This window comes from Aulostomus chinensis, chromosome 1 (assembly GCF_037954235.1).
Source record: "Aulostomus chinensis isolate RoL2024-O1b breed Wild chromosome 1, RoL_Achi_v1.0, whole genome shotgun sequence".
Lineage (NCBI taxonomy): Eukaryota > Metazoa > Chordata > Actinopteri > Syngnathiformes > Aulostomidae > Aulostomus > Aulostomus chinensis.
The window spans coordinates 15787980-15812547 of record NC_141320.1 but is presented as its reverse complement, the minus strand read 5'-3'; the positions used below and the strand labels follow the sequence as shown (position 1 = coordinate 15812547).

General features: G+C 42.9%; 1 protein-coding gene and 1 pseudogene across 1 annotated transcript in view; both read left to right on the top strand.

Moving 5' to 3' along the window:
• The first annotated feature begins 484 nt into the window (after positions 1–484).
• LOC147270526 (Ig kappa-b4 chain C region pseudogene) lies at positions 485–3370 on the top strand (annotated as a pseudogene).
• Positions 3371–5347: 1977 nt separating this feature from the next.
• The window catches only part of LOC147270525 (NACHT, LRR and PYD domains-containing protein 3-like), a gene marked incomplete at its 3' end in the record, with an annotated part of 20897 nt that continues 1676 nt past the window's right edge, over positions 5348–24568 (top strand). Inside the window, exons 1-8 of the mRNA XM_086205223.1 lie at positions 5348–5446; positions 9881–10079; positions 10220–10330; positions 10508–10586; positions 10688–10883; positions 11065–12859; positions 18194–18367; positions 19831–20004. Of these exons, the coding sequence (XP_086061349.1) occupies positions 9895–10079; positions 10220–10330; positions 10508–10586; positions 10688–10883; positions 11065–12859; positions 18194–18367; positions 19831–20004 (2714 nt within the window). The remainder of the gene's footprint in view (positions 5447–9880; positions 10080–10219; positions 10331–10507; positions 10587–10687; positions 10884–11064; positions 12860–18193; positions 18368–19830; positions 20005–24568) is intronic.

Below are 24568 nucleotides of genomic sequence, written 5' to 3'. Positions count from 1 at the left end.
CCCTGCAATGGACTGGCAACCTGTCCAGGGTGAACCCTGCCTCTGGCCTGTAGATGCTGGGATAGGTTCCAGACCCCTCGACCATCAATGTAGGTCTTTTGTTAATTGCATGCCACATGAAATTATTATTGGTCACTTTTCTAGCAACAGTCTCACAGTGGCAAGACAAGAACACTTCTACTTTTGATGATGACAGTTTGTTCAACACTAAACTTCATCCAGTACCATGTTGTCAAACACTGGAACCTCCACAGCACCTGAACAGGGACTTGAACCCTGGACCCTCACATTAAAAGTCTGATGCTCTACCGTCTGAGCTCCTCAGGCTCTTTCTACAGCATTGAGACAGGAACAGAAACACCTGTGAAGGTCAAACTGATGCTTTCTTGACTTGTTCAGTCCTCCATGTTGAAGTCCACCAGGCTTTTGATTGGCTCTGATTCTCTGTGGCAAAATCCAACAAGAGGCTCCAAAAATGTCCTGAATGTCACAAGGTAAGGCGATCTTATTTGTAGAGCCCATTTTCACCAACAGTTTGTCTCAAAGGGCTTCACATGGCATCATAACAACATCCTCTGCCCTTAGACCCTCACATCGACTGAGGAAAAACTCCATAGAAAACCCTTTTAACAGGGAAAAATCTGAGAAACCTCAGGGTGAGCAACAGAGGAGGATCCCTCACCCAGGACGGACAGACGTGCAGTAGATGTTGTTACAGACAAGAAAACAGTTTACAATACAAAATGTGGGAAACACGGAAATGTTAATAACAGCTGAAGAAGGAAGCTTCTGGAAGGGGAGGCAGGGAGAGCAAGCCAGCTTGATGGGGGACTGGATGGCAGACTGGTTCATGGAAGGGGAGCGCAGGCCGGTGTAACAGTAGGGAATAGGGGGGGGGGGCGATGCAGGCGGCGGTTGGGGCTCAGGTGGATCTGTGGAAACACAGAGAGACTGCGAGACACCAAGGCCAAACTACAAAGTGCAACAAGTAGTGGTAGTGACAGTTCCAAAAATGTGTGGGGAGGAGAGGAGGAGAGAGGGGGAGAGGAGAGGAGAGGAGGGAAGGGCTCCATGTAACCTGATGTGTCCCCCAGCAGTCTAAGCCTGTAGCAGCATAGCTATCAATGGTTCAGAGCTACCTGAACCAGTCCTAACTGAAGGCTCTGTCATAAAGGAAAGTCTTAAGCCTGGACTTAAACGTAGTTAAAGTGTCTGCCTCTCTGACCCATGGAGAGAGCTGGTTCCACAGCAGAGGAGCCCGGTCACTAAAGGCTCTACCTCCCAGTCTGTTTTTAGAGATACTGGGAATCACTAAAAGACCTGCATTCTGGGAGCGGAGTGCTCTGGTCGGACAGTAGGGACTAATGAGCTCTTTCAAATAGGATGGAGCTTTATCATTGAGAGCCTTATAAGTCAGCAGAAGGACTTTGAAGTCGATTCTATTTGAGTATTTGAGTGTTTTATTTGTCACCAAGGGATCGAGCCCAAGGCGAAATTGCATTACACAACTCAAAGCCTGATACAACGATCACAAGCGGTCACAATTATTACAGATTGAAAGTAATAATGGTACACTTCAGAAATTTAACAACAGCACATATACATTTGCTGTGTATGTACGCTAAACTTGAGCAGTCCGTTGACCCAATGGAGGCAAGATCCTACAGGAAGCCAGTGGAGAGAAGCTAAAGTGGAGAGATGTGTTCTCTCTTCTTAACTCCTGTCAGAACCCTGGCTGCAGCGTTCTGGACCAGCTGGAGACTCTTTTGGGAGTATTTAGGACATCCTGACAGGAGAGAGTTGCAGTAGTCCAGCCTAGAAGTGATAAATGCATGGACCAGTTTTTCAGCATCACTCTGGGAAAGGATGTTCCTAATCTTAACGATACTTTGCAGATGGAAGAAGGCGGTCCTAGTCACATGCTTTATGTGGGAGCTGAAGGAAAGGTCCTGGTCAAAAATGACCCCAAGGTTCCTTGCAGTTGTACTCGGAGTTAGGGTGATGCCATCTAGAGTAGAGATCCGATTCAAGAGTGTGTCCCTGAGGTGTTTAGGTCCAAACACGATGACCTCAGTTTTATCTGAATTTAGCATTGAGAAGTTAGAAGACATCCAGGATTTAATGTCTTTCAGGCAGTCTTGCAGATGAGTAAACTGGCTTGTGTCGTCTGGCTCCATCGACAAGCAAGGTTGTGTGTCATCTGCATAACAGTGAACAGAGGGCAGTAGAATATCAAATCTAGAGGTTTGGTCCATTGTATCACGATGACATCAAAGACAAAATTCTGAAATCAAAGAGTAAAAAAATTCTGGGTTCAAAGAATTCTGAAGTCAAGTTTTGGAAGTCTACCATGAACATGAACCTCCAAGTCTGAAGTTTAAACTGGTAGCTGTGGTTTGACTGGTTTGTTGTTTAAGTTACCAGGTTTGTAAATACTTTCCCATTCAGGGCCTTGAATTTCAGGGGAGTCCTTCGACAAAGTCATGTCCAAATAAGGGCATTTCTGGTTCCTTGAAGCTGCCTTTGATGCTCAGCCACAGGTAAATCCCTCCTCCTGGTAACAGGACAAAGTAAACATTGTCCCCATGGTACTGAATCAGGGAGATTTGAATGTGTGGGGTTTCTTTGTTCTTCATCTTCATGACTGAACAGAGAAGCTTTAGTTGATGGCAGTTTTCAAAGTGGAGCTGCTGCCAAAGGGGCTTTCCTCCATTGTCAGGGTCCTGCTTCTATTTGGGCGGTGAGGACTCTTTCTGAGCCGCTTCTTGAAGGGAAGTGAAACAATGTGTGAGTGAGTGACTGCTGGAGCAGAGAAACATCTGACAGAAACTCCTTCAAGAGGAAATCTGCTCTCACAGTCCTGGTGTCCTAGCAGCAGGATTTGATTGACAGCTAGCCTGTCCTCTAATCTGAGCGGTGTCTTCTAGGTGATGTCCCTCCCTCCCTAACGGTGCTGCCCCCCTCCAGCCAGGAGCTGCAGCAGGGGAGGGTCACGCTGGTGTTGTTGGCCAACAAGGGCTTCCCTTCAGACTGGAGTCTGGCCTGGAAGGTGGACGGCAGCAGCAGCGGCGGCGGGGAGGAGAGCAGGAGCCCCGGGGTGCTGGAGAAGGACGGCCTCTACAGCTGGAGCAGCACCCTGAGGCTCCCCGCAGACCAGTGGAGGAAGGTGGGCTGGGTGAGCTGTGAGGCCACCCAGGGCTCCCAGACTCCAGTGTCAGAGGTGCTGAGGAGAGACCAGTGTTCCCAGTCCTGACCTGACTCACTGGGACTCTGAACTCTGCAACAGTTTTCCTCTGTAAACGTTGCCATCAGAATGTTTGCTGCTCCATTTTGATTGTTGCTCTCCAGCTTCAGCTCAATAAAAACCTCTTCATCACATCAGTCCCATGTGGAGCTGCGTTGTTCCAACAACACTGAGCTCTCAGCTCATAGCAGTTCTACAATAAAGGTTCCAACACAACGTTCCATTGATCCATGAACAAAGCAGGCGGTGAGACCATGATGATGTCACATCTGTCCACTGTCCAGATGTCAGAGCTGAAAATGATACGATGCCATGTTCCCTTCAACAACAGTCCAGCAGAAAGCCACCATGAAGACCTGAGGAGGAGCAAGGCAGCTCACCACAGTCAGGAACTCCCAGTCACCTCAACAAGGTTTCTGTCCACTCACGTTCAACCAGACCAGCAGATCACCTGCATCCCCACTGCCTCACCACCAGAGGGAAGTAGAACATCAACCATAGAGGCTCCCACTGAGGAATGAACACCACCACCAGCAGACGGCTCTCCCTCTCTGACAGCATTTAAAGGAGGTTTCCTGGAGTGACTGGTCTGATCAGTCACTCCAGCTTCCAGTAAACCATTCAGTTGAAAATACCAGCAAGTCCCATAAACCTCCTGAACATAGAGAGGGAAACATCCCTCAGAATAAGGACACACAATAAAAACCAAAGAAATGCTTGGGTCCAGTCCCCCCTGACTGAGGACACCTGAGCAGACCTGACTCAGGCTGACCAGGTTGTGTTTGTTCATGTTTAGTGTTGGTGAGTGTGTGTCCTTGTGTGTTTGTGAGTGTTCATATGTGTGGTGTGACTGAGCTTCATCCAGGAGTGTGGCTGAGAGGAGCAGAGAGAGAGCAGTGCTGTGTGAAAGGAACTAAACTCCACGTTCCAGTACACAGAGCTTGATGGGCTCTGTTGGTCCTCTAGCAGTCAGACCTGGGTTCAACACTGCTGCAGTTCTACATCTGGACCACGTTTTGTTCAAGTCTAATTCATGTTTCCCCTTCACACAAAACTGGTCATGCATTTGTTTTAAATCCAAGAATTCTTGTACTTTATTCCATCAATGTGAACCCTTTGTTCATGGAAACTGTTTCATCTAGCAAATCTATAACCTGCACTTCTTCTGAAGATCTTGTGTCGCTCCATGTTGGAGTTCCAAAGTTGGAGGTAAGAGTGAGGGTGTGAGAGGAGGGCTGGACGGGTGAGGAGGGAGAGGTTGAAGTGGACAAAAGGCCAGGCTGCAGCACAGATAGAGGAGTTGTTGTTGCCCAGTTCTGATGGAGGAGTCAGAGTGAAAGGAGGGAAAGGAACCTGAACGAGTGAAAGGAGAGGTGTGTATGACTGAAGGGGAAACGCCTCCTGGCTCCTCCAGCTGTGATTGGTGGGAATGGTCAGTGGGCGTGACTAAGGTGTGTGTGGGTATTGTAGTACAGTTGACTAATAGCTTGGCAACCAGCCCAGAAGATACACAGACACAGAAAGTTAAAAATAGTCCCCCCGTGCTCACCTGGACTCCTGCACAGACGTTCATGTTTTTCCTCTTGTCTTTTATTTCAAGTGCCAATAGAAGAACAGGTTAAAGGTGCAACTTGTAAAATGAGTATCGTATCAACCGTCCTAATCGGGGTGAAGAACCCTGAGCTTTTAAAACAAAGGTTAGAAATTTCTGAAAAGTGGGAGAAGCGAACCAAAGGGACGACCCCAGCATGGCCCAAGGGTGGCACCTCTGATGTGTAAAGACTTCAGTCAGATAACAACATGAATAATATTGATGGCAGGTCAGGTCTGAATGGGGGAGCAGGAGGAAAACTGGGAGATGATGATGATGAGACCCTGGACAGAGACAAGCTGCAACTGTTCAAAGACGTCTCTCAGTGAATCCTGGAAGAACTTGACCTCATGAAGGTCTGGAAGTGTTGAAGCAGGGACAGGAACTCAACTGCTGCTGCTGGGATCCATCTGATCTGGAGCCATCATAGAGGCAGGCAGCACCATCTAGTGGAGAGATGGGACAACTGCATGTAACTGGTTTCTGCCTGTGGCCTGACTGGTTTTCAGGTTGTTCTCGTTGACTTGTGGTTATGAGGAAGCGATGCCAGATCAAATGCACATAAACACCTGGACTGAGGAGGGAGAAGGAGCAGCGTCTCTCTGATCCAGGTATGAAGGCCATGATTAATGGACATGTCTGTCCATGTCGGTCACCTCTTTGTCTTGAACTGCTAACTGAATTAAAGGAGGGGGAAGAAAAGAACCATTGAACGAGTGTGCAGGTTGAGTTCAGCAGGTGAGAACCCCCCAGACCAACAGGATCCCTCTGACTGAGTCGGCTCCCTGCTTGAGTGTCCAGCTGAACCGTCTCCATCAGGAGGTGTGAAGGTGGGATTCTAGCTGGTTCACAACGAGCGTCAGCGGGAACGTTCACAGCAAACCAGCAGCGCTTGGTTTCTCATGTTGCATCATCAGGGAAGAATGCAGGGAGAGTCTGAACGGGTCCAACCGGATCTTAACATGCCAGACTTCACACTGGAGTTGAGGGACAGCCGCTGTGTCTCATCCAGACATGAAAGAGGGTCCTGACCACAGCATCATTCAGTGTTGCTGTTTGAGGTCCTGGAGGCGGAGCAGCTGCTAGAAAAGCCTGAGTTTATGATTCTGAGCTGTTGGAGGAGTGAAGCTGAGACTCAAACCTGGAATCTGATCCGAACCATCAAAGTTTCCTGATGCTTGGATCAACATTCCGAGTAGGAATGTTGGACTGAGATCTTTCCAAAGTCAGAGCTGCTGGTTCCTTCACCTGCACTCGCTGCTTCATGGAGATTCTGTCCTCCATCAGAAGGTGATGACACCAACAGTCTGATAGTCAGGTTGTCATGGTGATACGTTTGTGACTCTGGTCCCAGGTTGGGACCAGAGTCACAAACTGTTCTGTGAAACACAGCAACAATGAAGACACACAGCAGCCCGTTCATCGTCCAGATCATGGACATAGTAAAGAGTAGATCCCGCATCCGCCGCTACCACGAATGGGCGCTGTTGAGAAATGCTGCCGCCAACTTGGTCCGGTCGCCCGCCTCACTCTGCACCGCTGTTTAACCGGCGCAATGAAGTCTCAGCGCATTAAATGAATCATAGTTCGCTCAATACTACGCTATTTTTTCCTCTACAAAAGTCATTCAAAGATTCATGATGGAGGCCATAACTTTTTGGCGTTTTCAAACACTCATAATGAATCAAATAATATTTTAGAAGATGCCGGCAGTGGCTGTAGATGCCATAGTAACATAATTAATCAAGGATAACTAGGTTAGAGCTGGTTCCTGCTACGTCTCAGTGATTATTAAAAACTGGCCATTTTAATTGGCTAATTTAATATATATTTATTTGATTTTGTTTAATTTTATAGATCTGTATACACACACTAATAATGTCATATAGAAGCAGACTGTCTACTTTAATTGGAAAATTGAAGAAATACCCACAAATATAGAGCCTACATATCCAAAAATTGCACAATTTCAAGTTAAACCTAAGAACATCCATCCATCATCATCTTCTGCTTATTCCTACACATTAAGGGTCGCGGGGGGGCTGGAGCCTATCCCATCACCTATGGGCAAGAGGCGGTGTTCACCCTGGACAGGTCACCAGTCCATCACAGGGCCAACATACAGAGACGAACAACCATTCACACTCACACCTACGGTCAATTTATAGAATCAATCAGCCTTGTCCCCAAATTGCATGTCGTTGGAAGGTGGGAGGAAGCCGGAGTACCAGAGAGAACCCACACAGGCACAGGGAGAACATGGAGACTCACACAGAAAGATCCTATGCTGGAGCCGGGACTCCAACCCAGAACCTTCTTGCTGTGAGGCCACAGTGCTGACCACTGCACCACCGTGCAGACCCCCAAGAACATATGAGATAATATTCAATTTGTTGTCATAGTACAATGAATACTATTAGTATTAATAGTATACTATAAATAGTACTATAAACTGAGCAAACACGTACTGTAATGCTTAAAGTAGTATTTTTGTGGCTGCTGGGTCATCCTGAGGAGTCTCAGATCTGCTGGAGGCAAGACAGAAAGACAGGGATGGATGGATACAAAAAAACCTTTAAAAAAAAAAAGAGTTCACTTTCCTACTTTCTATTTTATTCCTTCAAGTTTCTTCTCTCCCAAACAAAGTTTTCCAATCGAATGCTAATCTGTTGCTAACACCAAAGTTGCTATAATTGTGAATAAGTCAGCTGTCTTCAAGTGACTCTACCATCAGGTAGAATGTTGAGGAAACATTTAATCCTACTTGTGAAAAGTTAACCCTTGAGCCCTGCTCGCTACCGTCCGCACACTGGCACAGGAATACGGCGCACAGTGCTCCGGCATCGCTGAATCACCATACGAATGACTGGAGCGAATGGGAGCTTGACCGGACCAAGATGGCGGCCGTATTTCTCGCTGCGCAGCAGTCCGAGCGGTGTCTGCTCTTTATTATGTCCATGGTCCAGATCGTGTCTGAGGCATACCACCCAGGCGCACCTGCTCCTGTGACGAAGGTTCCACCCTGATGCGGCACATTTTCACCATGTTTCAATGTCGAAACTGACATAAAATTGAACATGACAACGATGTCGTTCAACTCTATTAAGGTGGTATTAAACCCTGGCAACAAAGAAAATTTTTTTTTTTAATTAAATGAATATCTAAACAGGCTGCACGGTGGTGCAGTGGTCAGCACTGTGGCCTCACAGCAAGAAGGTTCCAGGTTCGAGTCCTGGCTCCAGCACAGGATCTTTCTGTGTGGAGTCTCCATGTTCTCCCTGTTCCTGTCTGGTCCCTTCTGTATATAGCTGCTTTATTACATTTGTGTATCACAACTGGGGAAATAAATATTGTTACAACTTATGCAACTCTGTCGTGTTTTGCCATCAGTGGTTTAATGTCTGGATCCCACCACTGCCACCAAATGTCACACCCCGGACACGGTTATGGGTAGTGTGAGACCCAGACATTAAACCATTGATGGCAAAACACGACAGAGTTGCATAAGTTGTAACAATATTTATTTCCCCAGTTGTGATACACAAATGTAATAAAGCAGCTATATACAGAAGGGACCAGAGGTCTGTAATAAAAATAATCAAAACTAAATAACGAGCTCAAACAAAAGCATAATAACTCAGATACAAATCAAAATATTTAACGATCAAACGCGTACATTCTATGTTTTAGCATTATACTTTCAAGAATAAATCAAATATGCATATTCTGTGTTTTAGCAGTCACAATACTTTCAAGAATAAATCAAATATGCATATTCTATGTTTTAGCAGTCAATACTTTCAACAAGAATAAGTCAATGCGCATATCAACCATGGTTTACTCTTAGCTTAATCAATAGAAAGAACATCATAACTTGGAAACAATAGAACTTTTGAGAAACAATATTCACCTCTGGACCTCAGCAATGAGCACCTCACCCCAGCAGAGTTAACAGCAGACTGCCTTGTAAGCCCACTCTCACCCCTTATATACTCTCATGGCCCCTCCCACCAGACAGACCAAAGACCAGTTAAGGGGAGTTGTATTGTTTTCCCAAATTGTTCTGTGTACCTTAACATACAGCAAAGAAACACCATGTCCTTCAGTGACCATATATATCTGCTACTTTGCAATAAACAAATGTCCAGTGTCCTTCATTGACCAAACCCATTCACATGTCCATGTACTGTTCGAGTTCCCCTGTCTCCGGACAGGGAATGGTTCGCCCCAATTTGGGCGTAGCCTTCGACGCCTACTTAAAGGCTCCAGCCCCACCCTGACTCTTTTAGGATCCAGTTCAGAGCCCTGGTGAGGGAGAAGGTTGTAATATGTTTGATGCATGGTTTTGTTGAGTAAATGTCCTTTAATGTTGCTGGTTGTTTCCGGGTTTGTCCATGTTATCCCACCAAACAATTGTGCACTTATTGAGGTGGGTTAGGGACAAACAGTGACAGTGGGGTCTAGACTGTCACAGGTTCTCTCTGGTACTCCAGCTTCCTCCACAGTCCAAAGACATCAAGAGGGGACGAGGCTGATTGATACTCTAAATTGACTGTAGGTGTGACTGTGAGTGAGAATGGTTGTTTGTCTCTGTATGTTGGTCCTGCGATGGACTGGCGACCTGTCCAGGGTGAACCCCGCCTCTCACCTGTAGATGCTGGGATAGGCTCCACCCCCCCACCCCGCGACCCTGACTAGTAAGGAATAAGCGGCAGACGACAATGGAATATCTCAACACAAAAATGGTCGCACTATTTTTGGGCATGTCACACGTTCATTTGTCAGACTTTGATGTTGGATCTGATAACAGCTCTTTCAGTTCAGAGCAGCTCAACCAGACAAAGTTCAACTGTCCTCCTGGAGTCCAAAGGTTCAGGTCTTCTTGCTGCTATCAGATGACTTCCGTCCTCCAGACAGAGAAGAATGAATGTCTCTCCACCATGTTTCTGAAGAGGAGAAGGATTTGAACTTGGAGGAGTCACAAGTTTGGGTCCTGAGATGTGAAGCTTGTTGATAAATGAAGGTGTTGTTGTGTTTGTGTGAAGGTTTGAACTCTGATATGAATCAGAGTGAGGACCTAGAGGAGGGAGCCCCTCCCCAGAAAACCAGGCTGGACTCTACTGGTCCTGGAGCTGGAGCTGGAGCTGGAGCTGGACCTGGACCCAGGTGTGTGTCCTTCAGAAGCAACGCCTGTATGGATCAGCCGATTTCTTTCAAAGATGGTCAACAGTCTTCTGGTCAGAGGTGAGCTCTGAGGACTGAAACTCATTTTTCTCAGGCATTTTTTTTATCGTCATCATTAAAACGTTTGACCTTCAACATTTTCCTGTTTTCCTGGATGATTTTTCCTGATCGTCAGCATTGATCAGTGTTGTTTCCATCAGGTTCTCTCAGAGGAGACCAGACCCCCCTGAACCCAGCTGTGTGTCCATGAAGAGTGATTGGTCTATGGGTCTTCCTCTCAAGTTCAAAGGTGGACTGGAGTCTGATCCCAGGTGAGAATGTAAACTGTCTGTTCTGATACGATCTCTTCCACTCAAGAGCAGGGGGCTGTGGGCAGGTCTGGGACCAGCCACAGACCCCCCATCTCTGCTGGGTCCAGGTCCCTGCTACCATGAAGGTCCCTGGTGTTCCTTTACTATTGGTTCTTTGACTTCATCTTGTCTCCACAGACTTGATCAGCAGAACTCAGATGGTCTCGGTGGTGAGTCCATCCAGCAACACCCAGCACACCTGGACTCCATCTTTATGGTCCGTGAGGGTTCAGTCACTCACTGGAGACAAGCAGGTTTTCAGTCACATGACCTGTTATTGCGTCCACTCGTTTCACTCTGACATTTCTTCTGTTCCAGCTGCTGGAGGAGAAGATTGTTGACTTTGTGAAGAAGGAGCTGAAGAGAGTCCGGACGGTTCTGAGTCCAGATGAACCAGAGGAGTGGTTGGATGATGAGGAGGAGCAGAGGAGGAGCAGAGAGGCGTTCATGAAGATCACACTGGACTTCCTCAAGAGAATGAATCAGGAGCAGCTGGCTGACCGTCTGCTCAGCAGTAAGATGATTTGAACAGCTTTAAAGCTGGAGTGCATCATGTTTTGATCCAAATGAAGGTTCCTCACATTCAAGCCCTCATCAAACCAGTTCCAGCTTCCTTCCTGCAGCACCCAGATATATCAGGACCAGGACGAGTCCCAGTGTTCACCCTTGACTCCATTTGTTCTTTGTTCATTCAGGAACTTCTGCAGCCTGCCAAAGTCAACTGAAGTCCAACCTGCAGAAGAAGTTTGAGTGTGTGTTTGAGGGGGTCGCTAAAGCAGGAAACCCAAGCCTTCTGAATCAGATCTACACAGAGCTCCACATCACCGAGGGAGGGGCTGCAGAGGTCAATGAGGAACACGAGGTCAGACAGATTGAGGCAGCATCCAGGAAACCAGCCGCACCAGAAACAACCATCAGACTAGAAGACCTCTTTAGAGCCTCAGCTGGAAGAGAGACAGCAGTCAGGACCGTGCTGACAAAGGGAGTGGCTGGCATTGGGAAGACGGTCCTAACACACAAGTTGACTCTGGACTGGGCTGAAGGCAGAACCAACCGGCACATAGACTTCATGTTCCCGTTCACCTTCAGAGAGCTGAATGTGCTGAAGCAGAGGAACTTCAGCTTGGTGGAACTTGTTCATCTCTTCTTCTCTGAAATCAAAGAAGCAGGAATCAGCAGGTTGGAAGAGTTCCAGGTTGCGTTGATCTTTGATGGCCTGGACGAATGTCGACTCCCTCTGGACTTCCACAACAACCGGACCGTGACCGATGCTACAGAGTCCACCTCAGTGGACGTGCTGCTGACAAACCTCATCAGAGGGACGCTGCTTCCCTCCGCTCACCTCTTGATGACCACACGACCTGCAGCAGCCAATCAGATCCCCGCTGAGTGTGTTGACATGGTGACGGAGGTCAGAGGGTTCACTGACCCCCAGAAGGTGGAGTACTTCAGGAAGAGATTCAGAGATGAGGAGCAGGCCGAAACCATGGTCTCCCACATCAAGAGGTCCCGAAGCCTCCACATCATGTGTCACATCCCCGTCTTCTGCTGGATCACTGCAACTGTCCTGGAGGACCTGTTGACCACCAGAGAGAGAGGAGAGCTGCCCAAGACCCTGACTGAGATGTACATCCACTTCCTGGTGGTTCAGGCCAAAGTCAAGAAGGTCAAATATGATGGAGGAGCTGAGACGGATCCACACTGGACTCCAGAGAGCAGGAGGATGATGAAGGCTCTGGGAAAACTGGCTTTTGATCAGCTGCAGAGAGGCAACCTGATCTTCTATGAATGTGACCTGACAGGGTGTGGCATCGACATCAGAGCAGCCTCTGTGTACTCAGGAGTGTTCACTCAGATCTTCAGAGAGGAGAGAGGACTGTACCAGGACCGGGTGTTCTGCTTTGTCCATCTGAGTGTTCAGGAGTTTCTGGCTGCTCTTCATGTCCATCTGACCTTCATCAACTCTGGAGTCAATCTGCTGACAGAGGAACAAACATTCCGGAGGTCACGGGTCTTCAGAAAGAAACCTGAACTAAAACACCTGCACCAGAGAGCTGTGGACCAGGCCTTGAAGAGTCCCACTGGACACCTGGACTTGTTCCTCCGCTTCCTCCTGGGTCTCTCACTGCAGACCAATCAGACTCTCCTGCAAGGTTTGGTGTCACAGACAGGAAGAAGCTCAGAGACCAAACAGGAAATAGTTAAGTTCATCAAGACGAAGATGAATGAGGATCTGTCTCCAGAGAGAAGCATCAACCTGATCCACTGTCTGAATGAACTGAACGATGGTTCTCTGGTGGAGGAGATCCAGCGTCTGCTGGGATCAGGACCTCTGTCTTCAGCTAAACTGTCTCCAGCTCAGTGGTCGGCTCTGGTCTTCATCTTACTGTCCTCAGAAGATCTGGACGTGTTTGAGCTGAGCAAATATTCAGCTTCAGAGGAGGCTCTTCTGAGGCTGCTGCCAGTGGTCAAAGCTTCAACTGCAGCTCGGTAGGTGGATGAAGTCCTGGATGTGTGATGAGACTTTTACCAGTTGAACTTCATACGTGAGGAACACCTCTGATTCTCATCCTCCTTCCTCTCATGGTCTGAGTCTCTGTGGGAAGTTGGAGCAGGATAGAACAGGAAAGAACAGAGACCAGAATGTGGTGGAACAGGGAGGACATTTGGCCGATGTCCCGTCCAAAGAGTTTGGTCAGAATGATGAGAGCAGAACATCCTGAGCTGGACTACTAGATATTTCTTCTAGTTTAACAAGCTCTCCTCCACATGAAGGGAAGGCATTCATGAAGGCTGAAGTTCAATCATGATGTCCATGTTCTGTTTCTCCAACAACTGATCAGAAGAGTCTTTTTGTTCTGATCTCATCAGATGTTCTTCTGGTTTTACTTTGTTCTTCTCCTCCTTTTCCTCTGGTGGATGCTTGATAAATTCCCTCCAGAGCCTATTTTTCTTCTTAAAGTCTTTCTCCAAACCCTTTGTTCACCTTGGTTCCCTCCTCTTTAGGAATTTGTCTAAACTCCTTCAACAGACAACGTCGGTCAACAAGAGTCCAAAATGGCTATAAAACCTCATCCTAGGATTCCCTGCTGTCCTCTCCAGAAACTTCCTGTCAATCAGGACTCTCAGGTTCTGCTCTGAGCCTTCATTGCCTCTGGTGATTTGTTCCCTCCAAACTGTTCCTCTGTCTGTTTGTTCTGAGTTTGAAGTTCTTCTTCATCTCTGCCACTGTAAACAGGCAAATGGTGCCTCCCACCAGCCACTAACAGTTGACTTTCCTCTGTCCATCAATCACATTGATAGAAAGATTGTCAATCAGTGCTGCTCTGTTCTCTCAGGTTCTCTTAGGTTCTACAACGACTGGATAGAAACTCCACTAAACATGAAGGAACAAATTCTGCAGTTTTGAATGATCAACAGATTTCACCAAATCCAACAAACCAAACTCTCACTTTATCCTGATGCTCTTCACGTCATCCTGGAAGTGGATGAAACTGATCGATGCGTGACCCGGCGCTCTAGAAACACAACTAACTAATATGGTTCTGCATCTGTCAGCCTCAATTTCAGAGGTCACACATCCATCAGCTTCTCAGTAACCATGGTGATCTGATCAAGAACCTGGCATTGAAGAGCAACAGCCCCCTCTCTCTCTGACCCTGGTTGGACTAAACCTTTCAGAGCCTCTCCTCCATGCTGCAGCTCATTATTATCATTCAGCCAAGGCTCCAAAGTTGCTGCTCACTAAATCTCTGCTGAAACTGATGATGCTCTCTTTGGTTGAGGAGAAGTTGCTGCAGAGCCTCCTGCTGGTGAAGTGAAGGACTGAAAACTGCTCCATTTGACTCCAGAACTGAACTCCTCTTCAGAATAACAGTCACAGTTCAAGCTGATGTTCTGGTGGAAGTGGATCTCTGATCAGTGACAGTTTCTAACTCCTAAATTGTTGGATCTTGACAGCAGAAGACTTCCAAAGTGTGGATTCACTCATTTTCTTCCAGTTTTCCCAGATTTATCTCTCCCAAACTGAGGTTGCTGATATTTCACAGCACAACTCCATTGACAGTGGGACATCTCCTCACCCCTCCTCCTCTCCTCCTCAACATTAAACATTGTCATGAATGTTGATCAAGATCTTCCAGGTCTCTGACCACTGTCACTTTTACCTGCTCAGGTGAGCGTTCAGTCTGATCAGGACTCTCCAGCTCCTCTCCACCAGTCCTGAATTCTCTTCCTCTTTGTCAGGATTCTGTCTCAGTCTCAGTTTGTCTTTGTGAGAGGCTCTTCTGCATGGACACCTGGACTCTTTGCTCCTCAGCTTCATGTTTTCTGCTCACAAATGGAGCGATGATGCTGAGCCTGTTGTGTCTCTGGTTTGGTGGACGAGCAGCGATCTGATCCCTGTTCATAGGAACCTCTCTGTTGTTGAAGAACTCCCTGACTCGCTGCTCAAGTGACTGCAGTTCACCTCTGGGTGTGTCCTCACCCTGCTGGTCAGCAGCTGTGAGGCAGCAGAGGTGCGGTGGCTGGTCTCAGGTCCAGACATCACCAAGTCCTCGTCCTTGTTTGTTGCTCCAAATCTTCCCCTCTCTTTTCAGTCTCTTCTCTTCTCTGGTCTTCTTCTTTGATGGCAGCCTTCAGGTGCTGCTCTTCATCAGTCTAATCTAGTTGGTCCCTCTGTTGCTGGCAACCTGACGTCGATCCTCTGACTTGAAGTTCAGAGACTTTTGAACTTCCTCCTCGTCTTCTGCTGGTTTATTAGCAGTGTTTTCTTTGGTTCATTATGAATGGACTTGGAGAGAAAAAAGAAAACAACTTTCCTGAGAGACTCCAGCTCATCCAATATGGCCGCTGTGACATCACATTGCAGCACACGTCATCAAAAGAGACCAAAAACAGTAGAAATTAATCAGACAAATTTTTTTTTTAACCTGTCCTGTTCAGCAGCAGCATCCATGTTTCTGGTGCCTTGTTGGACTGAAGCAGTTCTACTCTGCTAAGGAGGAACCTGATAAACTCCTCCTATCACCATCTGTGTTGAACTTTATTAGGAATGGTGTTGGTTCATTGATGAAGCTACCGGACTGAGGCTCAGGAGAGGACAGGAAGAGAGCAGGGACAGGACAGGGAGGACAAGGGGGGGGGGGGACAAAAACAACAACAGCAATAGCAGAAAAAAAACAAAAACCAAACAAACAAACAAAGAAAAAGTAACAACAACAACAGAGAGGAGAAAAGAAAAAAAAAAGGAAAAAACATTGGTTGCAGAATTTCCAGAGCAGGTTTACCATTTGGTTTAATATAATTTTTAGATAAATGTCTGAGTGTGTGATTAGGGGTCAGTTGTGCACCGCATTCGTTTATGTGTGTATACGTGTGTGTATGTGTATGTGTGTGTGCAACAGTTTGTCTTGGATGCTGTGCGTAGCTGGCTGTAGCTGATGTGGGGGGCCAGGACATCGCACCCCAAGTCCAGGATAGCAGGCAGGTCAGGAACAAGCCACCAGAGCACCCAGAAACCCCCAGGACACAGGGAGCCCCAGGCCACCCCTCCCCCAGGAAACAGCCACAGGCCAAACCCATGCCAGGACCTGTAGGAAAGCATAGGAGCAGCAAACCCCACCCAGAAGCAACCCACAGAGAGACGGGGCAGAGATGACCCCGGTCCCACCGGGCACCCCCCCCCCCCCCCCCACAGCATGAGCAGAGCCCAGGGGCACAGGGCCCCTCTGGCCCGAGACCCGACCAGAGCCCCCCAAGAGGTCCGCCAGCGGCGAGGCCGACACCCACCCACACCCCACACCCAGGCGGGGCAGCCACAGCCCACCACAACGACCAGGCCCACCGCCCCCGAATGGAGCTACCCCCCCCAACCCCCGATCCCCATCCCCTCCACCCATCCCCTGTTCTCCCCCTCCCCCCAGAGCAGGCGGGCTTCAGGCTATAGGGCACCACCAGCCAGCCAGCCGGGAACCCCCACTCCCCTGAGAGGCCCAGCCCACCCGCCAGGGTGAGCTGAAGGCACGCACGCCCAGGACCGCCACCCCCGAACAAAAAAATCATACTCTCATCTTCCTCCATACAGGGGCTGAGTACTCCATAGATGCTGATACGGTCCAGGGCACCTCAGACTTCGTGAAACCGCCAGCGAGCGATCCACCACACAACAGCAGGGCCCGTGACCAACCCCAGCCCAACCACCACGCTGGGAAGACGACCAGCCCCCCCCCCCCCCAAGAGCCCCGGCCAGGCCCCCAGGCCTGCAATCGTGCAGTTAGCAAAGGAGGCAGCACTGGACCCACTCCCTGCCCCAGCTGCCCCCCCATCCCAACATGGTGCAGGGTGCGTGTTGTGCGTAGGAATGTAGATGTGATGATGTGGATGACTAGAATGTAGTTAAAATTGGCGGAGGCACCCAGGGCATGGGAGCCCCGCCGGTTGCAGACGGCAGAGTCTCCCAGTACATCCTCATGCACTCCCCCAAGCCCTAAATGTTGTGATGGGACAGAGAGGCAATGAGAGGGGCTGAGGAATGGGCCAGACCTGCAGGGGGCCAACTTCCAGACTGGCCCCGCTGACCACCCCGTCATCACTGCAACCAGCCGACAGGGAGTCTAGCCTACCTGGTCCAGGGGTCTGATTGGAGCACCAAGGGGCACTGTCCGGAGATCCGGGCAGAGGGCCCACCACCGCGCAGTGCGAGGGCAGACTCCAGCTCCAGCTGTGACATCACACTGTAGCACACGTCATCAAAAGAGACCAAAAATCAGAAAATGGTAGAAATCAATCAGACCAGTTGAGGCTTCCTGTTCTTGTAAAGCTGGAAACTCCCTCAGAATCAGACCAGTGGGTTCAAACTAGTTCACATTGTTAAAGTGATGCTTCACCTAAAAAGTGGATTCTGCTGGTCAAGAACTCACCAACAGGAGTCGTGAGCTCTCAGAGGTTCTCCTCCTGATTGACTTGTGTGGGACTGCAGAATGCAGGAGGATCCGGCCACGTCTCTTTAGCTTGAAGCTACTTTACTTTATTTATATCCATATGGCACTTTTCAGACAGAAACTGCAACACAAAGTGCTTCACAGAAATAAAAGAAAAACATTAGACACAATATAAAGCCACCGAGACCGCCCGACCCGGACAGACGGGTATACTCCACATATAATGCAGAGCCCCCCGGCTCTCTGGGCCTGGACGATCCCAAGGATGACGTCCCTGTGGGCGGACCAGACACACCTCCCAGTGTGGAGGGCCCCCACCAGGAAACACTGGAGCTAAAAACTAAAAGACTAAAAACTAAAAGACTAAAAGAAGGTAGAATAGGAAAGAACAGAAATTACAATCATATTAAAGTATCAGAATGACATAGAATATATATATATACAAATATACTTTTATATATATATATATATATATATATATATATATATATAAAATCTAAAAGTTTAAGAGCTAATTGAAAAGTTGAATAAAAAAATTAAAAGATAAAATATAGTGATGAAATTAAAGGATACAAGAGACTGCATCAGTTAAATCAGTTCAAAGCGAAGCTAAAAAGGTGAGTCTTGAGCCTGATAACGACAGCTGCCAACAGCTAAACTGTCCAGAAACTTCTGATTCCAAACTCTCCAGGTCATCGTCTTCTTGTCCAGGCGCATATTTTTGAGTACTTGAAAGTCAAAAGCACTCATTGGGTGATGTATCGCTTTAAAGATGAACACGAAAGAATTAAAATCAATCACTGAGCAGAGAATAAGAACAGATTTCATCATTGATGAGTTGGTGTTGACGCCATGTTTGCTCATGTTTCCATTTCTTCTTCAGGCTGGAGACGTGTGAGCTCTCAGAGAGAAGTTGTTCAGTTCTGTCTTCAGTTCTCAGCTCTCAGTCCTCCAGTCTGAGAGAACTGGACCTGAGCCGGAACCTGCTGCAGGATTCAGGAGTGGAGCTGCTGTGTGCTGGACTGGAGGATCCACACTGTCACCTGGAAACTCTCAGGTCAGAGTCCAGCTCTCATCTTAGCCGGCCTCCACTCCACCCTCTCCTGGTGGGATATATAGATATAGATATAGATATATAGATATAGATATAGATATATATAGATCTAGATATAGATATATAGATATATGTGTGGAGTGGATATATATATTTATATATATATATATATATATATATATATATATATATATATATATACACACACACACATATGTACATATTATGGCATGCCGTTAAGGAAATTAATCTTTGAATATATTGAGTGAACCTCTGAATATATATACGAAACTCTGAATATATATACGAAACTCTGAATATATATACGAAACTCTGAATATATGGAATGAAACTTTGAATATATGGAATGAAACTTTGAATATATATATCCAAAACTCTGAATATATGGAATGAAATTCTGAATATATATATGAAACTCTGAATATATATATACGAAACTCTGAATATATATATGAAACTCTGAATATATTGAATGAAACTCTGAATATATTGAATGAAACTCTGAATATATATATGAAACTCTGAATATATATATATGAATCTCTGAATATATTGAATGAAACTCTGAATATATTGAATGAAACTCTGAATATATATATGAAACTCTGAATATATGGAATGAAACTTTGAATATATGGAATGAAACTTTGAATATATATATCCAAAACTCTGAATATATTGAATGAAATTCTGAATATATATATGAAACTCTGAATATAAATATACGAAACTCTGAATATATATATGAAACTCTGAATATATTGAATGAAACTCTGAATATATTGAATGAAACTCTGAATATATATGAAACTCTGAATATATATATACGAAACTCTGAATATATATATGAAACTCTGAATATATTGAATGAAACTCTGAATATATTGAATGAAACTCTGAATATATATATGAAACTCTGAATATATTGAATGAAACTCTGAATATATTGAATGAAACTCTGAATATATATATACGAAACTCTGAATATATATATATATGAAACTCTGAATATATTGAATAAAACTTTGAATATATGGAATGAAACTTTGAATATATTGAATGAAACTCTGAATATATATATGAAACTCTGAATATATATATACGAAACTCTGAATATATATATGAAACTCTGAATATATTGAATGAAACTCTGAATATATTGAATGAAACTCTGAATATATATATGAAACTCTGAATATATTGAATGAAACTCTGAATATATTGAATGAAACTCTGAATATATATATACGAAACTCTGAATATATATATATATGAAACTCTGAATATATTGAATAAAACTTTGAATATATGGAATGAAACTTTGAATATATATATATATATATATATATATATATATATATATAATGAATCCTGAATATATGGATTGAAACTCTGAATATATATACGAAACTCTGAATATATATACTTATACATTTCTTCTTCAGGCTGGAGACGTGTGAGCTCTCAGAGAGAAGTTGTTCAGTTCTGTCTTCAGTTCTCAGCTCTCAGTCCTCCAGTCTGAGAGAACTGGACCTGAGCCGGAACCTGCTGCAGGATTCAGGAGTGGAGCTGCTGTGTGCTGGACTGGAGGATCCACACTGTCACCTGGAAACTCTCAGGTCAGAGTCCAGCTCTCATCTTAGCAGGCCTCCACTCCACCCTTTCCTGGTGGGATATATATATATATATATATATATATATATATATATATATATATATATATATATATATATATATATATATATATATATATACATATATACATATATATAGATATATATATATATATATATATATATATAGATAGATATATATAGATATATACATATATATAGATATATATAGATATATACATATATATAGATATATATAGATATATATAGATATATATAGATATAGATATAGATAGATATAGATATATATAGATATAGATATAGATAGATATAGATATAGATATAGATAGATATAGATATAGATATAGATATAGATAGATATAGATATAGATGTAGATGTAGATATAGATATATAGATATATATAAATATATATATATATATACACACACACACATATGTACATATTATGTCATGCCGTTAAGGAAATTAATCTTTGAATATATTGAGTGAACCTCTGAATATATTGAATGAAACTCTGAATATATATACGAAACTCTGAATATATATACAAAACTCTGAATATATATACGAAACTCTGAATATATGGAATGAAACTTTGAATATATGGAATGAAACTTTGAATATATATATCCAAAACTCTGAATATATTGAATGAAACTCTGAATATATATACAAAACTCTGAATATATATACAAAACTCTGAATATATATACGAAACTCTGAATATATATACGAAACTCTGAATATATTGAATGAAACTATACTATATCATGCGAACCATACAGAACCATACAGATCTAAATACGATCACTGTTTTACCTTCATTGAACCACCTGAAAAATACATCGAGCGAACCATACAGATCTTAATACGATCACTGTTTAACCTTCATTGAACCACCTGAAAACTATATGAAGCTAACCATACAGATCTAAATACGATCACTGTTTTACCTTCATTGAACCACCTGAAAACTATATCGAGCTAACCATACAGATCTAAATACGATCACTGTTTTACCTTCATTGAACCACCTGAAAACTATATCGAGCGAACCATACAGATCTAAATACGATCACTGTTTTACCTTCATTGAACCACCTGAAAACTATATCAAGCGAACCATACAGATCTAAATACGATCACTGTTTTACCTTCATTGAACCACCTGAAAACTATATCGAGCTAACCATACAGATCTAAATACGATCACTGTTTTACCTTCATTGAACCACCTGAAAACTATATCAAGCGAACCATACAGATCTAAATACGATCACTGTTTTACCTTCATTGAACCACCTGAAAACTATATCGAGCTAACCATACAGATCTAAATACGATCACTGTTTTACCTTCATTGAACCACCTGAAAACTATATCGAGCTAACCATACAGATCTAAATATGATCACTGTTTAACCTTCATTGAACCACCTGAAAACTATATCGAGCTAACCATACAGATCTAAATACGATCACTGTTTTACCTTCATTGAACCACCTGAAAACTATATCGAGCTAACCATACAGATCTAAATATGATCACTGTTTTACCTTCATTGAACCACCTGAAAACTATATCGAGCTGTAGGAACTCTACACACAGCAGAGTGTTCCGTTAATAGTTCTGCTTTTTTATGAAGGAAAAACATGGCCGCCCGCAGGCACTGCCGTGAAGTCTGACGTCAGTCGAGTTTCATATATATATATTCAGAGTTTAACTCCATATATTCAGGATTCATTATATATATTCAAAGTTTCATTCAATATATTCAAAGTTTCATTCCATATATTCAGGGTTTCATTCAATATATTCAGAGTTTCACTCCATATATTCAGGATTCATTATATATATTCAAAGTTTCATTCAATATATTCAAAGTTTCATTCAATATATTCAAAGTTTCATTCAACATATTCAAAGTTTCATTCCATATATTCAGGGTTTCATTCAATATATTCAGAGTTTCACTCCATATATTCAGGATTCATTATATATATTCAAAGTTTCATTCAATATATTCAGAGTTTCACTCCATATATTCAGGATTCATTATATATATTCAAAGTTTCATTCAATATATTCAAAGTTTCATTCAATATATTCAAAGTTTCATTCAACATATTCAAAGTTTCATTCCATATATTCAGGGTTTCATTCAATATATTCAGAGTTTAACTCCATATATTCAGGATTCATTATATATATTCAAAGTTTCATTCAATATATTCAAAGTTTCATTCCATATATTCAAAGTTTCATTCAATATATTCAAAATTTCATTCCATATATTCAGGGTTTCATTCAATATATTCAGAGTTTCACTCCATATATTCAGGATTCATTATATATATTCAAAGTTTCATTCAATATATTCAGAGTTTCACTCCATATATTCAGGATTCATTATATATATTCAAAGTTTCATTCAATATATTCAAAGTTTCATTCAATATATTCAAAGTTTCATTCAACATATTCAAAGTTTCATTCCATATATTCAGGGTTTCATTCAATATATTCAGAGTTTCACTCCATATATTCAGGATTCATTATATATATTCAAAGTTTCATTCAATATATTCAAAGTTTCATTCCATATATTCAAAGTTTCATTCAATATATTCAAAATTTCATTCCATATATTCAGGGTTTCATTCAATATATTCAGAGTTTCACTCCATATATTCAGGATTCATTATATATATTCAAAGTTTCATTCAATATATTCAAAATTTCATTCCATATATTCAGGGTTTCATTCAATATATTCAGAGTTTCACTCCATATATTCAGGATTCATTATATATATTCAAAGTTTCATTCAATATATTCAGAGTTTCATTCCATATATTCAGGGTTTCATTCAATATATTCAGAGTTTCACTCCATATATTCAGGATTCATGATATATATATTCAGAGTTTTGTATATATATTCAGAGTTTCATTCAATATATTCAGAGTTTTGTATATATATTCAGAGTTTTGTATATATATTCAGAGTTTTGTATATATACTCAGAGTTTCATATATATATATTCAGTTTCATTCAATATATTCAAAGTTTCATTCAACATATTCAAAGTTTCATTCCATATATTCAGGATTCATTATATATATTCAAAGTTTCATTCAATATATTCAAAGTTTCATTCAATATATTCAAAGTTTCATTCTATATATTCAGGGTTTCATTCAATATATTCAGAGTTTCACTCCATATATTCAGGATTCATTATATATATTCAAAGTTTCATTCAATATATTCAAAGTTTCATTCTATATATTCAGGGTTTCATTCAACATATTCAGAGTTTCACTCCATATATTCAGGATTCATTATATATATTCAAAGTTTCATTCAATATATTCAAAGTTTCATTCAATATATTCAAAGTTTCATTCTATATATTCAGGGTTTCATTCAATATATTCAGAGTTTCACTCCATATATTCAGGATTCATTATATATATTCAAAGTTTCATTCAATATATTCAAAGTTTCATTCCAAATATTCAGATTTTCATTCCATATATTCAGATTTAGATAGATTCAGATTCAGAGATTTAGATTCAGATATTTTTTTTATATATCAAGCGAACCATACAGATCATATATTCAAAGTTTCATTCAATATATTCAAAATTTCATTCCATATATTCAGGGTTTCATTCAATATATTCAGAGTTTCACTCCATATATTCAGGATTCATTATATATATATTCAGAGTTTTGTATATATATTCAGAGTTTCATTCCATATATTCAGATTTTCATTCCATATATTCAGATTTTCATTCAATATATTCAGAGTTTCGGCAAATCTCATTTGCATTTGTCTGTCTGTCCACAGTCCGCTGTGTGAGTAACGTGTCCAAAGCTGACAATGTGTCGCCGATCATCAAATATGTTCAGTACTGAACTTACGTTCAGCCTGCATTGGTCTATGAATGTGGGCGATTCTTACTGTATATGAACAATATATGAAGAGCTACCCTTTCAGTTCACGAAATCCCTGCAGCCGCAGCAGCTTCTCCAGTCCCGGAGAAGTGCCGCGTCAGAGCGCAGTGCCATTACGCACGGCCAATCACTGTTTTACCTTCATTGAACCACCTGAAAACTATATCGAGCGAACCATACATATCTCAATATGATCACTGTTTTACCTTCATTGAACCACCTGAAAACTACATCGAGCTAACCATACAGATCTAAATACGATCACTGTTTTACCTTCATTGAACCACCTGAAAACTATATCGAGCTAACCATACAGATCTAAATACGATCACTGTTTTACCTGCATTGAACCACCTGAAAACTATATCAAGCGAACCATACAGATCTAAATACGATCACTGTTTAACCTTCATTGAACCACCTGAAAACTATATCAAGCTAACCATACAGATCTAAATATGATCACTGTTTTACCTTCACTGAACCACCTGAAAACTATATCAAGCGAACCATACAGATCTAAATACGATTACTGTTTTACCTTCATTGAACCACATGAAAACTATATCAAGCGAACCATAC